General features: G+C 33.9%; 2 protein-coding genes across 2 annotated transcripts; one reads left to right on the top strand and one right to left on the bottom strand.

Annotated features, from left to right (window-relative positions):
* Positions 1-10,378: 10,378 nt before the first annotated feature.
* On the top strand, positions 10,379-12,648 carry LOC141388260 (uncharacterized protein C16orf52 homolog A-like). The gene is made up of 2 exons (XM_073958299.1): positions 10,379-10,593; positions 11,749-12,648. Exons 1-2 carry the CDS (start codon positions 10,491-10,493, stop codon positions 12,147-12,149), a joined length of 504 nt encoding a protein of 167 aa, XP_073814400.1. The 5' UTR covers positions 10,379-10,490; the 3' UTR covers positions 12,150-12,648.
* Positions 12,649-13,373: 725 nt separating this feature from the next.
* LOC141388259 (speckle-type POZ protein-like) lies at positions 13,374-15,298 on the bottom strand. The gene is made up of 2 exons (XM_073958298.1): positions 14,259-15,298; positions 13,374-14,186 (listed from the first exon to the last, which is right to left on the bottom strand). The coding sequence occupies exons 1-2, from the start codon at positions 14,581-14,583 to the stop codon at positions 13,636-13,638; spliced, it is 876 nt and encodes a 291-aa protein (XP_073814399.1). The 5' UTR covers positions 14,584-15,298; the 3' UTR covers positions 13,374-13,635.
* Between the last annotated feature and the right edge of the window lie 411 nt (positions 15,299-15,709).

Raw genomic sequence — 15,709 nt, 5'->3', positions numbered from 1 at the left:
TTGGAATTTGCTTTTTTGTTACAGGGGGATTTGTTATCAGAGGGATGTGAAGGATATATAATATATATAATTGTTCCACAAACATCCCATAAGGGACAAGGGAGACTTCTCTCATATCAATGAGCGCACCCCGATTCATATTAGCTCAATGATATGGGACCTACAGTTTATCGCCGAGTCCGAACGACGTGTCTAAGACACCACTTTTGTAGAGAAGTTTTACATGGCTGAAATACTCAGGAAATGTCGCCAACATTAAATAACATTTTCATTTATTTTAAGTGAATTTGTTTAATATTATATACGTTTTCTGGTGTTACATATAGCTTTAAGCTTTTTTATTGTGCTGGAGTAGTGTAAAGATAAATATATAATATGATTTAATTCAATCTTTTTTTGGGCAGATGGCTTTGAATTAATGTAAAGTTGTTTCTTAATAAATAATGGCAAAAATAACAACAAAACAGGAAAGATGTTGCGGAGTGTGGATTTATTTTAAAGCTATAATAAAGAGAAAAATAGCTAATAATAAGAATACCGCAACTACACCAACGTTTACACAATTTTTCCTCTATTGACTGCAACACTTGATACCACTGACAATGTGGGTTGAGCCATACCGAGGTAAAAGTCATTGCCATGGGATCTTTGAAAACTTGCTTCTGCAAAAAAACAGTTAAGAAGTGGCTGCATGACTGTTCACCTACGGCTATTTTAAAGTGTTTTTAATGCCTCTACTATATAAAAAAAACATCTACTCACAACACTGATGCAGTTCTAAAGGATTAGATTTTCCTCTTAAATATCTTCTTATAAAAGCTACGTTAAGTATATTTCCTCTGTCATCAAAAAATTGTTCCACTGAGCTTATAATTTTAGAAAAATATTCCTTTTGTTTACAATTTGTTCTGATATTTTTTCTCATTTATTCAAATCAAAACGAAAAACGCTCCGCTACATCGCCAATAACTTCTTATCGGCGATTATTTTCTATCGCTTTACGTAATACAAATTTTAAATTTTGTCGCAGAGAAGACTGACATAAGTAGTCAGCTATAAGGAGACCAAATGGAGAAGTCTTCTTGGAAGTCATTTATGGTAACATTTTTCTATCGCTTTGCGTAATACAAATTTTAAATTTTGTCGCAGAGAAGACTGACATAAGTAGTCAGCTATAAGGAGACCAAATGGACAAGTCTTTTTGGAAGTCATCTATGGTAACATTTTTCTATAGACGAAGTCATCGATACTGATTTTTCAGTAGAAGAAGACATTCTTCGGAAACAAATCATCAATAGTAAGGGGTCGATTACGCATTGCCAATAAACTTGAGTTGCGTTGTCAATTGCCAGCGCGACTGAGATGAAATGTTGTATGATTAAAGCCAACCCAACTGGATGGTCAATAAACGTGTTAACGACCAGTGTTTTTTCAAACTTGTGAACTCTATATTCAATCCAAAACGCACAATTCGCCAGAAAAGCTATTTTAAAATGATAAGTTTAGTGGAATTATTTTTTGAAGAAATGTACGGGAAGTTAACGGAGGCAAAATAAAAATCAATTTTATTCAACAATGAAACATTGGAGTTACACTCAATTTATCAATTAATATTTCAAACTGTTGTTTTCTCCTTTTTTTTCACCATATTTTTGATCATTAATTAATGATGCAAAGAATCAACAATTGTTAAGAAAATATTTATTTTCCTTTCTATTTTACTTCTTGTTTCTTCGAAAATATTCACTGCAACCAAGATCTATTTAACAGGTCACGTAAGTAGCACAAATACAACTCTGTTTTTGCCAAAAATTCTTCAATATGTCAAAACGTTTGTTTACGTTTTCATACAATTTATTCACAATAACAAAAATTTTGACAGATTGAAACCAATCATCTGGTCCAAGATCTATTTAACAGGTCACGTAAGTAGCACAAATACAACTCTGTTTTTGCCAACAATTCTTCAATATGTCAGAACGTTTGTTTACGTTTTCATACAATTTATTCACAATAACAAAAAATTTGACAGATTGAAACCAATCATCTGTAGTGGGATTCTGTAACTCATTTTTGCTGTTACCGACAAAAATCGGTAAAATTAAATCGCAAAATTATAACAAAAAACATAAAGAAAAGTTGGCATCACTGTTTGTGTCGGTAGAGGCTAGCGACTACTTTTTATTCATCGTAAAGGGGAGTACACACTAACAGTCAAAACTGACAGTCAACGTACTTTTAGGACAATTTTCCGGCAAATAACAACTTTTATTTAGCTAAAAACGTTTGAAATACAATATTTACGGTATTATTTAGAGATTACAAAAGAAATTTTTCAGTTAGGCTTTGATATTCACGAAATAGACCTCGATGACTGTCAGTTTTGCTTGTCAATGTGTACTATACTTTAACTTACCGAAACTTTTCGTTAATTATCGAAATTATAAGCATTTTAATTTTACCGACAATTATCGATAACAGCAAAAATGAGTTACAGAATCCCACTACTGGCCATTTTACGCCACCTTATTATTTCATCATGATCTGGTCATTTTACGCCACCTTATTATTTCATCATGACTGCAACTGAAAATAGGTGGTTGCTGAAAAATAACCGCTTCGTCAACTGAGATTCGCAACTTCAGTTGAAAGTTGCCATACATACAAAATAATTTTGGCAACTGCCAACAAAAATTTGCTATGTCCGTGTTTAGACACACAAATTTTGCGGGAAATTAAACTCAGTTTTTAGGCAATAGGGGGTAGGAAAGAGTATTGAGGAGCTCTTTCCTCTCCGCTCTCTCCCAAAAAACTCAATTTACTTTCCCGAGAAATTTGTGTGTCTAAACACAGACTATCGATGATCCACCCCTACACATGCCATGGGAAGTCAGTAGTTTTTATTTGTATTTATTTAGCGGCATCTCTGGGTAAAATTTGGAGGCCGCTTAAACTTTTGTGCTATCATTTTAGCGTGATTAGCTCGCAACACCAAAGCATACTTCAACGCCAAATTTATGGTCTGTTCCTTTACTTTTGAAAATGGTAAAACCGGCAAAAGTAGTAAAAATTGTAAACTGCTCGCATATGAATTGTATGGTGTCAGAAGTAAAGGAACGCTTTTCGTGTAAAAAGTGGCAAAAGTTGAAGATTCTTGCACGTAAAGGAACAAAGCTTTAATGTTTATTTTCTTAATGTGTGTTATTAATGCTGCGAGAGTTATTTGACAAATTGCAACCCCTTCCCCCAATAAATAATTACGAATATTTGGTCTGTTCCTTTACTTTTGAAAATAGTAAAACCGGCAAAAGTAGTGAAAGTTTTAAACTACTCCCATATGAATTGTATGGTGTCTAAAGTAAAGGAACGCTTTTCGAGTAAAAATGGCAAAACTTGAAGATTCTTGCACGTAAAGGAACAGGGCTTTTATAAGTTATCATTCGTATATATCGTCTTTTATTCAGAGCACGATGTTAATTAAAACCTAGGTTGACAATTGCTCTGTTCCAGAAACTGCAAGAAGCTGCTATTTTTTACTACGATAACATTTTTTCCTTTATGTTATCGGAAAAAATAGTAAAAATTAGTAGATTCTTGCAGTTCCGGAACAGACCAAATACTATTCAAAGTCAAAGACATAAATACAACAAGATAAGACATTTTTTTTTACTATCATTCTTCAGTGAATGGCATTTGAATTTAACATAATGTTATATTAAGATATGGTGATATAACATTTTTTTCTTTTATACATTTTCAATTTCAATTTATTTTTGGTCTGTTCCTTTACTTTTAAAAATGGTAACAGTGGCAAAAAATGGTAAATGTGGTAAACTGCTATCATATAAATTGTATTCTTTATAAAGTAATAGTACGTTTATATATAACAGGATTTAACAAACCCACTGGGTTTCAAATGTCAATTCCTTTGCGTATACGTCAAACAAATCCTCATTAAGAGGGTTAACCCTGCAAAAGGTGTATAATATAAACATGGCCTAAAGGAACGCTTTGCAGGTTAAAAATGGTAAGAAATGGTAACCTCAGGCACGTAAAGGAACAGAGCCTTTCATTCAATACAAAGGAAGCCATTTAAGGCCAATTATACGTGTATTGGAAGATTAAATTAATATAGTGCTAAACTATGATAGAATAGGCAGATTTAAAAAAAAAAAAAAAAAACTAACAATAATTAGGATGGCCCCCCAGCCATATGAATATTGTAAAATTATAAATAAAAAATAAATAAATGATCCCATAGCAATGAGTAAATCTTATGTATTCAAAATTCACCATTAAAATTTGATTTCAATAACTTCTTATAGGTGGAGTAAGAATAGCAAAACTTTCTTGGTGATCTTGGAAAACAGTTCCATACACGATAAACACGTACTAGGTAATGCCAAGTTTACACTTGTGCTCCAAAATCCACTGGATTTCACGAAATCCTGAAATACACCCCGGTGTTTACACTTATTTTTTGTTGATTTCAAACATATCACAATGATCAAGGTAGACGCATATGCGCAGCTGATCAAACATGAATTTTCAAATCAAGTTTTTGCAAATTGAATTAATCATCAAAAATATACGACAATATAGAGTTTTACAACTTTCTTTGGAAAATTATAGTAAAATTATCTATATATCGTATTATTTGTGTATAGTACTAACCAATGATAAAATAAAAAAAAAATGATTTTATCGTTGAGACATCGTTATAATAAATTTTGATAGATAAAAGTTGTGCTCAGATCCTGCACAATATTAGTACTTGCAGTAGTTTTCCCGTTTAGTGCTAAAAATGCGTTCCCGTAATCCGAAATCTAGTAATACTTCCACTTCTCTTCAAACAAAAATCGAGCCGAATAACACCCCCTTCTCCTGTTTTCTGTCACACATTTTGGCCTAGTAGAAACTAGAAGCAGGCATGTTCATTGGTATCTAATATGATAGTTGATACGTTGATTTTGACATTTATGCTGTAGTTTTTGCAATTTCCGTCATTTTTTAAGAAATTTTTATGGGGAAGCAATTTTTGACAATTCGTTCTTTTTTCTAACATTACCAATAAAAAAGTACGGAAGCACAATGAAAAATAGCATTGTAACAAAGTAATTTAATATTTTGTCAGATTGTTTACAAATTTTGATACTAAGGGCCTGTTTCACTATGTCGAAAGAAAATGATTACGAACGAAAAACACTTAAACTTTGGTTTTCATGGCAATATTGACTTTGTGTTTGCTTTAAAACAACTACAAAATTTAAAAATTATACACGAGTTTAGTTGTTTTTCTTTCGTTTTCATTTTCGTTCGACATAGTGAAACAGGCAGTAAAATTTTTTGTTGCAGCAATTGACCATCTACCTTATTTATTGTGATACGTGAAAAGTGTTGTAACTTTTGTTACTTTGTTATGCAAATACAGGGTTGTATATCATGTGTACTGTGATTTCAATGTTGATTTCGCTGAAATCACGAAATGAGATGATTTCATTTTTGTATGCGAAATCATGAAAAATTTTGATTGATTCCGCGCGAAATCACGAAACGACGCCAAATGTAAGCTAAGCATAATGCCAAGTTTACACTTGCGCTCCAAAATCCATTGGATTTCACGAAATCCTGAAATACACCCCGGTGTTTATACTTATTTTTTGTTGATTTCAAACATATCACAATGATCAAGGTAGATGCATATGCGCAGCTGATTGAACATGAATTTTCAAAACAAGTTGTTGTAAATTAAATTAAACATCAAAAATATTCGACAATACAGAACTTTACAACATTATTTAAGATATTATCGTAAAATTATCTATATATCATATCAATTGTGTATAGTACAAAAAAAAAAAAATAAATAAATAATAATTTTATAGTTGAGACATCATAATAATAATTTTTGATAGATAAAAGTTGTGCTCAGAACCTACAAAATATTAGTACATGCAGTAGTTTTCCCGTTTAGTGCTAAAAATGCGTTCCCGTACTCCGAAATCCAGCAAGATTTGCACTTCTCTTTAAACAAAAATAGCGCCGAATAACACCCTCTTCTCCTGTTTTCTGCCATACAATTTTAACCTATTAGAAACTAGCAGCAAGCATGTTCATATGTTCATTGGTATCTTATATTATAGCTGATACGCATGGCAGAATAAGAAGGTAATCTCATTTGAAAAACCCGTCCTTGAGCTGCCAAATACAACCATGCATTCGAAACGAAATGAAAGTTGTTTTTGTTATTGTATGTCAATGACAACAATAACAACATACTACTGTTTGTTTACATTTTATTATTTTATATAATTTTTCTTGGAGCAAATAAATTTAAATTAAGGATGATGCGACAATCTTTGGCACAATTTCGGGAATACATATGCGTATTAAGTTTTTGGTGCTTCTCTTGTTGGAATATTCTCAAGAAAGATGGTAAGAAGCGTGCAAAAAGAATTTCTGTGAAAAATCCCTAAAAACAATTTTTTTCTGTATCACGGTCCTCAGGACACACTCGGAAAACAATTAACATATGGAGGAAAACAACATTTGGCCAGCCGTGATGTCGTCAACGATCCCACCAATTGATTGTGCTGATACCAACAGCGTTTCGGCAACCAACAACAAGCATAATGCGCATATGCTGGCAGCAAACAAGCCGGTAAGTAAATGGGTTGGAGTGATGATGAATTGATTTAAATTCATATGTGGAATGTGTGTTCCTTGTTATAGGTTGCCAAACCTCTACGGAATCTTGGCAAACTCGTCGTGGTCTGATCAGTTGGCTTTGGAAACACATACCTTGATGGTGGCCTCAACTGAAGATCAGTAGTGGGATTCTGTAACTCATTTTTGGTGTTACCGACAAAAATCGGTAAAATTAAATCGCAAAATTATGACTAAAAACATAAAGAAAAGTTGGCATCACTGTTTGTGTCGGTAGAGGCTAGCGACTACTTTTTATTCATCGTTAATTTACCGAAAATTTTCGTAAATTATCGAAATTATAAGCATTTTAATTTTACCGACAATTATCGATAACAGCAAAAATGGTTTACAGAATCCCACTACTGGACTGAAATCCAAAAGGTGAAAAAATACCAAAGTACCATACGCGGCCGTCGTGGTCCCCTCATCATATACCACAAAGATGAAGGTTTTTTTCCAAATATGGTTCCACCCACCTTGAAGAACCTTCCTCATCCCAAGATTGCTAGCACCGATTTGTATAGCATTTTTAAATCTGAGGAAATCCCCTGGTACTTCGGCCGTGGTCGTCGTCTCCATCCAATGTCAATTGAATTGGCTAAGAACTACTTTGCTGTTGTTGCCAGTAAAGCTGCTGCCAACCGCGCTAAAATGTTCATGAGGTCTTTGAAACTAGAAGAAATCCGACCAACACCCCCCGCCCCCCCAAGAAGATGTACACTTTTGAAATATTATAAACATTGTTAGAATTTTATATATTTTAATGCTGCAAAATGTATGACTTTTTATAATATTTAAGAATATGTATATAAAAATGCAGCCTTATCTGTTTACAGCATATATTTCCTAGGAAACCGACATCTATGAATGTTTGGTCTTTAAAAAAATAAAAACTTCCCAGGGGGAAAAATACGATATTATAGTCATGATTATAAACGCTGCATCTAATTTGGGTAGCAATTTCAACAGTTATCGTGCCATACAGCCATTTTAGTTTGTCACCATAGGGTTTTTTGAGATTTGGGTCGTTAGGAACCATGCCCATGTTTGAGAGAACTATTCCGATGTGCTAGTGTTGGACCAACGTATGACTTCCGGAACGTCATAAAACTGCATTGTTTCAGTTGTTGCACATGCTTTGTAAAAGTACTTTTAAATGCACACCGTTGGAAAAACAACCCAAGTTTTCTACCTGTTGATCATTTTGTGTGTATTCTGCGTTTCAAAAGCGCATCAGTGTCAAGTCAGCCACTCTTTCAATTTTTGTGACCACCAGTCATTTATATTGTTCGCTATAGCATTTTTTAAGCTTTGAACAAATATGCATGGACTTGATCACGAAACACATCATATCACTGCAAACAGGACCACAAGGAATTTATAAACTATTCTCGAACAGCCCTTAAGAGGAAACTTTGTCTGGAGGTACTCGAAGGACTGCCTTGATATAATTCATCCTTAATCGATGTCTGGAAAAAATACTGCTAGGAATAATTTTTGACAAAATCTGTTGATCCGGTCGTAAGTTATCGTACGCACCACTTTAGCGAAAATCTTTGAACTTTTATGGGGGAAGAAGTTAACAATCTCCCCCACTCTCGAAATTGATTAAAATTTGAACAAATATGACGAAGACCGATATTTGGACTACATCAGCAGATCCGTTCGAGATTTATCCTTCAGACGGGTGGATAAACAAGACAAAATTGACTCCAAATTGTCTGAAAATTTTAAATTTAAAAATTTGAAATTAAATTGTTTTCAGATTTGAAACGTAAATAAACCTGACATATGTATGTTTTCACATATACATACAAAGCTTGTCAAAGTCATTTTGTCAATGAAGGGACGGCAAAACGAATACAACTCTGTGAGCTGTGAGCGTGAGTTTACCTTGTATCATTGTATCATGGCTGATACGTTGATTTTGACATTTCTGCTGGAGTTTTTGCAATTTCCGTAATTTTTCCGTTTCCGTATTTTTTATGAAATTTGTATGGGGGAGAAATTTTTTACAATTAGATCCATTTTCTAAAATTACCATTAAAAAAGTACGGGAACACAATAAAAAATTGCATTGTAACAAAGTTATTTAATATTTTTTCACGTTGTTTACAAATTTTGATACTAAAATTTGTTGTTTCAGCAATCCGCACATCTACCTTGTTTATTGTGATACGTGAAAAGTGTTGCAACTTTTGGTACTTTTTTAGGCAAAAGCATGTGTACTGTGATTTCGATGTTGATTTCGCTGAAATCACGAAATGAGATGATTTCATTTTTGTATGCGAAATCATGATAAATTTTGCATGATTCCGCGCGAAATCACGAAACGCCTTTGAAATCACGAAAAGACGCCGAATGTAAACCAAACATAAGAGTGTTCAAAAGCAGAAGTTCGAACTAATGGAACATCAATTTGTATGTTGCGTGTGGAATTAATAAAGGAGAACTCTCGAACCAAAGCTAGAGGTTGTTGTTTTACGTATTTAACCGAATTTACTGATCCAATAGACATAGAATTATTCTTGAATAGATACTTGAATTCATAAATTTCGTTTCTGATACCATTACATGAAATGTTTCTCCTTGGTTGCGATTTTGAATTAACTGCAACCTGTTAAGGGTAATGTTTCTATACAAAGTTTCGTAAACATTTTTTTGTTGCATGCATTTTGTCTAGTCTTTTAGAGGTAGTTTACACTATCTATCAATGTCATATGACACGAAATAAAAACATTCCATATTTACCCACGGAGGCAATGTAGAGACGTCGTTTTTTACATTCTGGCTGGTGTGGACGCACAGAATAAAAGGCGTAAGGAATATGCGAATATATAACGATGGAAAATTTCATGTCATATGACATTTACATATAGTGTAAACTACCCCTTAGTTGTATTTATGTCCCTGTTTATACAGGGAAAGTTGATGGGAAAGAAAATTGAGTTTGTGGGCGAGGGAGTAGAGAGGAATAAGAGGGGGTACACACACCACTGTACTGGCAAATTCTGTTTTGTTTCGTTTTTCTTCGTATACAACCTGAAGTTGGCAGCAGATTTGTATTTGCATTTTCTTTCATTTTATTTTCTCTGTCGAGAAACAAACAACAGCGGAGACAGTTGAAAAAAAAAAAAAACATTTGGAGGAAAACTATTTTTTTAAGCAAAAACAATTCGAAATATGTGGAAATATCAAAATTAAAATGCAATTCAAGGGTTCCTTTAATAATTAATTGTTTATCACACACGTCCGTTTTTACTTTTCATTACAATTTTTCTTTGGATTTGTTTTTGAACGACGCAATGTGATAATGAGTGCGAAGACTATGTCTGTGTTTAGACACACAAATTTCTCGGGAAAGTAAATTGAGTTTTTGGGAGAGAGCGGAGAGGAAAGAGCTCCTCAATACTCTTTCCTACCCCCTATTGCCTAAAAACTAAATTTACTTTCCCGTGTGTGTAACACGGTAAGAAAAATTATAAAATTGACACAAACATGATTTCCGTGTCTAAACAACAAGGAAATTTTAAAAGAAACTGAGAAGAAAAATTTTCTTTCCAGTTTGAATGTCTAAACACGGTCTATGTCTTTGTCAAAGTGAGCTAGTCACTTGGAAATGATGACACGAGTGTGAAATAATCACTATCAAGTGATGACACGAGAGTTGTGCTAATCACCCGGAAATGATGACTCGAGACTGATTGTTTATACCTGTTTATTTTCGGAGAAAATCAGAAAATCCTGGAAAAATATCTTTACATTCGCAGAATAAAAGAGATATGGATAAATTAACAACAATTAGTGCCACGTTATTCATGGCAGCCGATGTTTTTGCCATAGTTAGCTTAGCAATGCCTGATTGGATTGTGACTGAGGAGGCTGGTAAGTGAAAAATTTGGACGGGCATCGTCTAAAAGACCCCCATCAACATGCCAGAACACCTATAAAAACATTAGAACTCCTTTCCTTTACCGTCCCACCGCAGAAAAAATGAAAAAATGACCACAGATAGTGCTTTTTATCCCGATTCCAACCATATATTGCTTTTGTTGCGGAAATGTATACTTCCCGAGATATGGGCCTCCAAAGTTCCACAAAGGCCCTAGTATAAAATGTTGGCATACCACCACAGAAAACTATGAAAAAATTACCAGAGATATTTGGTTTGTTCCAGTACTGCAAGAATCTACTAATTTTTACTATTTTCTCCGATAACATAAAGGAAAAAATGTTATCGTAGTAAAAAATAGTAGCTTCTTGCAGGTTCTGGAACAGAGCAAGTGCTTTTTACACCGAATCCAACGATGTATTCCTTTTGTTGAAATGTATACTTCCCGAGATATGGGCATCAAATGATGGCCCTAACCTATTTTTCTCTAAATAGCCGGCCTTCGGACGGGATTTAAGACTTTCTCCTATGAACAGGTGCAAATCTCGGGAATGGGAACAAAATTTTCTTTTAAATTAGATATTTTTCTCTAAATAGCCCGCCTTCGGCCGGGATTTAAGACTTTCTCCTATGGACAGGTGCAAATCTCGGGAATGGGAACAAAATTTTCTTTTAAATTAAATATTTTACTCTAAATAGCCGGCCTTCGGCCGGGATTTAAGACTTTCTCCTATGGACAGGTGCAAATCTCGGGAATGGGAACAAAATGTTCTTTTAAATTAGATATTTTTCTCTAAATAGCCGGCCTTCGGCCGGGATTTAAGACTTTCTCCTATGGACAGGTGCAAATCTCGGGAACTGGAACATTTTCTTTTAAATTAAATATTTTCGTTGGATTCGGTATAAAAAGTACTATCTGTGGTAATTTTTTAATAATTTTCTGCCGTGGTTTGCCAACATTTTAGACTAGGGCCGTTGTGGAACTTTGGAGGCCTTTATCTCGGGAAGTATACATTTCCGCAACAAAAGCAATACTTGATTGGAATCGGGATAAAAAGCACTATCTGTGCATAATTTTCTGAGGTGGGTCGGTAAAGGAAATATAAGCCAAAACATTTTAAACATTTACATGTTCCTTCCTTTTCCAGGTGACATACGTCTTGGCCTCATGTGGACTTGTATGACTCTCTATAATCGTCCTCAGGTTTGCTACACCCCAGAACTACAACCAGAATGGCTTATTGCTTTGGTTTGCATTTTTATTGGCTGCATTTGTATTACCACAACAGTTATTTTGCTGGCCTCCAGTACATGGGATCGTAATGTTATACCCTATGCACGATGGGTGGGATTTACTGCAATGGTATTGTTCTGCTTGGCGGCGGTGGTATTTCCGTTGGGTTTCCACATTGAAGAGATTGGTGGTCAGGCATATCAACTGCCCAATACATATAAAATTGGGATATCGTATATTTTGTTTGTGTTGGCGTTGTGGATAACTGTGGTATCGGAATTGTTTGCCGGCAAGGTGTGCCTGCCTCATTTTTAAGGGAGGAGAGGGAACAGAGTTGATACATTGCAGCAGTTTGTAATAAAATAACTCTAGTTGTCCAAAACAATAGTGCAATACAAACACACATTCCCTTGGAAATAGTTTTAAGAATTCCTTTACGGATTTTTTTAACTCGAAATATTTCAAAGTAGTTGTTATGGCAGTGTGTCCTCCAGTGTTGGGAACAACATTCTTTTGTTGTATATTTTTTATTAGTTTTATATTAAGGTTAGGCATTTGTTTAGAATCTCCATATCATTTGGAAGAGGCATTTAAAAAAAAATATGCTCAATATTAAATACGTATGCACGTACCATTTTTGTATATAATTTGTAATATGTAATCTCTTTATTAATATCTAAGAATTTTGTAAATATATATTTTTTTTTTATTTTCCAATCGAAACATTTTTTAGATTTACGCAACAAAATCTTTGTATTATTACTCTTGTCAAAAACAGATATAGAATAAAACACGAAATTTGTAAAGGATAAAATGAAGTGTTGTATACTGAATATAGACGACCTGAGGGGAATCTTTATAGGCGAAATTAAGGAAAGCTTCATAGAGAACGAGAAGGGTGTCTTAATAGACGAGCAGTAGAGTGATAACGATAGAATTACCGACAATCTGCGGTAAGTGGAAATTTTTAAGTGGCAAAGTAACTTTTAATATTTCCGAATTTGTTCGGTAAGTTAGCGACGAAAATAAAGTAGTCGCTAAGCACTACCGATAGCAACTTATATTTCGCTTTAATTCGCACTTTTCATTCACAATATTGCGTTTTAATTTTGTTGGTAACTGAAAAATGTGTTACAGATGGAAGTTTCCACTACAGATGGAAGTTTCAATAGACAACCAAAAGGGAGTCAAAAAGACATGTAGCCATGACCCTATTCCAGTTAAGTTCGAATTGTTTACACTATATCTAAAAAAGTCGACAAAGCCCCAACTGTTACTTCTCATATTTGGATTCGATAGCAACTTATATTTCGCTTTAATTCGCACTTTTCATTCACAATATTGCGTTTTAATTTTGTTGGTAACTGAAAAATGTGTTACAGATGGAAGTTTCCACTACAGATGGAAGTTTCAATAGACAACCAAAAGGGAGTCAAAAAGACATGTAGCCATGACCCTATTCCAGTTAAGTTCGAATTGTTTACACTATATCTAAAAAAGTCGACAAAGCCCCAACTGTTACTTCTCATATTTGGATTCGGTTAATTTTTATGAATTATGTTATATTTATTTATACAAGAAAATAAAAATAAAATTCTTTAAAGGAGAATTAATATTATTTGTTATGGTTCACAACTTATTTTAATTTTTTGTTTAAGCATAAATGTTGCCTAAAATAGTTCACGAAACAGATTATTAACAAAAAAAAAAAAAAAACAAAAAGGAATTCATAAAGATTGAAATTTTCGTTGGTTCAAATAAATAAAGAGAAAAGAGGTGCTCAGCATTACATTACATAAAACTACAAACGTTCCTCTATGATTTTATCCAAAACATCCATACACAATTCATGATTTGTTTGACGTAGTTTTTTCCAAGACTCATTAATTTTGACGTCTTCAATATTGTATGCTATAAACTGAATTGCCGTGGTTTTGACACGTTCATTAGCGTGACAATCGGCCAACAAAAGGGTATCTACAACTGTAGCAGAATCCATTGAATTAATTAAAATATTTTCACACATTGTTTGCAAATCGAAAAGGGCGTATTTGTTAGCAGCAATAAAGAGTTCTTTTGCCAAATTACACGGTACATAATCGCCCGCATATCCTGTGTAAATATATCTCAACATTTCCTTAATCACTTCGGCACTCATGTCATCAATCCGTATACGATTTGTTTTACTTTCTTCCATGTCATTGCGAAACATAGCAGCAAACACTTGACTGCGGGCACATAATATTAATTTGTGGGCTTTCAATTCAATACCATCTTGGGCAACAAGAGTTACATCGCTAAATTCTTTATTGGTCAAAATATTGTCAAGATCCTTCGTAAGACTGGAACATACTGGAACATATCGTTTTACGGGTTTTATATCAATATTGATTAGGTGGTGCGCTAAACCTTGACAGTAGATACCTTTTATTTTATTTCCGGTATTGTGTGCCGGTATTTCAAGAGTACCAATTGCATCTCCCGTAGATAAAATCGTTACTTGAAATACTGTGCCGTCGTACTTGGCGCTTCCTGATACCGATACCAATTCTATGTTAATTTCCATGTGGGAAGAATCATAATCCACAAACCACACTCCCTCCAGTTTCCATTCGGATTTTCCCGTTTCACTATCAATTACAAATTTATCAGAATTATATATTCTCTCACCATTGAAATAGTCTTCCGACAGTTGGAATTTCCAAATGTGTTCATTATCAGAAATTTTGGAAATTGTATTGGCAGACATTTTCGAATTTATAAAAAGGCAAAATGGATCTCCAATAGATGTTGCAATTTCTTTGTTATATGCAAGACATATGGTCTGTTCCAGAACTGCAAAAATGTACTAATTTTTCAATTTTTTCCGATAACATAAAGGAACAAATGTTAACGTAGCAAAAAATAATAGCTTGTTGCAATATATGAGCTGTGTCTGGTTACCCTAAAATTTGTAACAATTTGTACCAATTGTTGCTGGAAGTCGTCTGTTAACACAAAAACCAACAAAAGAGAGCGATTCGAGAGAGACATTTTGACAGTTCTTTCACTGAGAGCTTGCAAATTCTTGCTGGACAAATTTCTTCTAGCAAGCACTTGCAAGCTCTTCTTCTTCCTGAAAACAATCAATCAGCCGTTTTTAGTTTTTTGTTGATTTATGTTTGTGAACATTAAAAACAATTTTATTGTGGAAATAACATAGTCTAATTGTATTGTTTTATGGAGAACAAATTTGTAAAGTGGAAAAATACTTTTTTGTTTCATTTTCTTTTTTATTTTTAATAAAATACAACGTGTTTGCTTCCTTTGTTGGCGGACAAATTGTTCTGTTTTGGCAAGTCAGCTGATTGCTTGCTTGTTTTTGCTGGGAAGGTGTCTGTTTACTTTTTACATTTTTCTAGCAATAGAGAATAAAAACCCCTTACTCTCTGAGAAAGTTCTTGCTGGACAATTCTTGCTGGGAAAGTAACCAGACAGACTTATGGCTGACTTCGTACTAGGCGTTGGCATTTGTAAACGGGGGGTTAACCGTCAATTGCTTTGTAGTCGTTCATAAAACTAGGGGGTTTTAGATCGAGTTCTCTATTACTGCAATTTCATAAGGGCGAAACCATGATGAAATAATAAGGTGGCGTAAAACGACCAGCTGATTGGTTTCAATCTGTAAATTTTTTTTGTTATTGTGAATTAATTGTATGAAAACGTAAACAAACATTTTGACAGATTGAAGAATTTTCGGTCAAATCACAGTTGTAATTTTTCTCCTTACGTGACCTTATAAATAGATCTTGGGCGAAACCTATAGCTCTGCGTGTTGCGTGTGCGTTCAAAAATACAAAAACACATCATCAAATCATGATGAAATAATAAGGTGG

Source organism: Musca autumnalis, unplaced genomic scaffold (genome assembly GCF_047663935.1).
Source record: "Musca autumnalis isolate F117 unplaced genomic scaffold, ASM4766393v1 scaffold_9, whole genome shotgun sequence".
In the NCBI taxonomy this organism is placed as follows: domain Eukaryota; kingdom Metazoa; phylum Arthropoda; class Insecta; order Diptera; family Muscidae; genus Musca; species Musca autumnalis.
Note: the sequence above shows the minus strand (reverse complement) of the source record. Positions and strands in the feature narration are given on the sequence as shown.

Excerpts from the sequence above, each read along its gene's own strand:
- LOC141388260 (XM_073958299.1), top strand. The coding sequence starts at position 10,491 with ATGGATAAATTAACAACAATTAGTGCCACGTTATTCATGGCAGCCGAT. Across the intron at positions 10,594-11,748 it reads GATTGTGACTGAGGAGGCTG|GTGACATACGTCTTGGCCTC; the intron begins GTAAGTGAAAAA and ends TTCCTTTTCCAG.
- LOC141388259 (XM_073958298.1), bottom strand. The coding sequence starts at position 14,583 with ATGTCTGCCAATACAATTTCCAAAATTTCTGATAATGAACACATTTGG. Across the intron at positions 14,187-14,258 it reads TACCGGAAATAAAATAAAAG|TATGTTCCAGTCTTACGAAG; the intron begins GTATCTACTGTC and ends GATATGTTCCAG.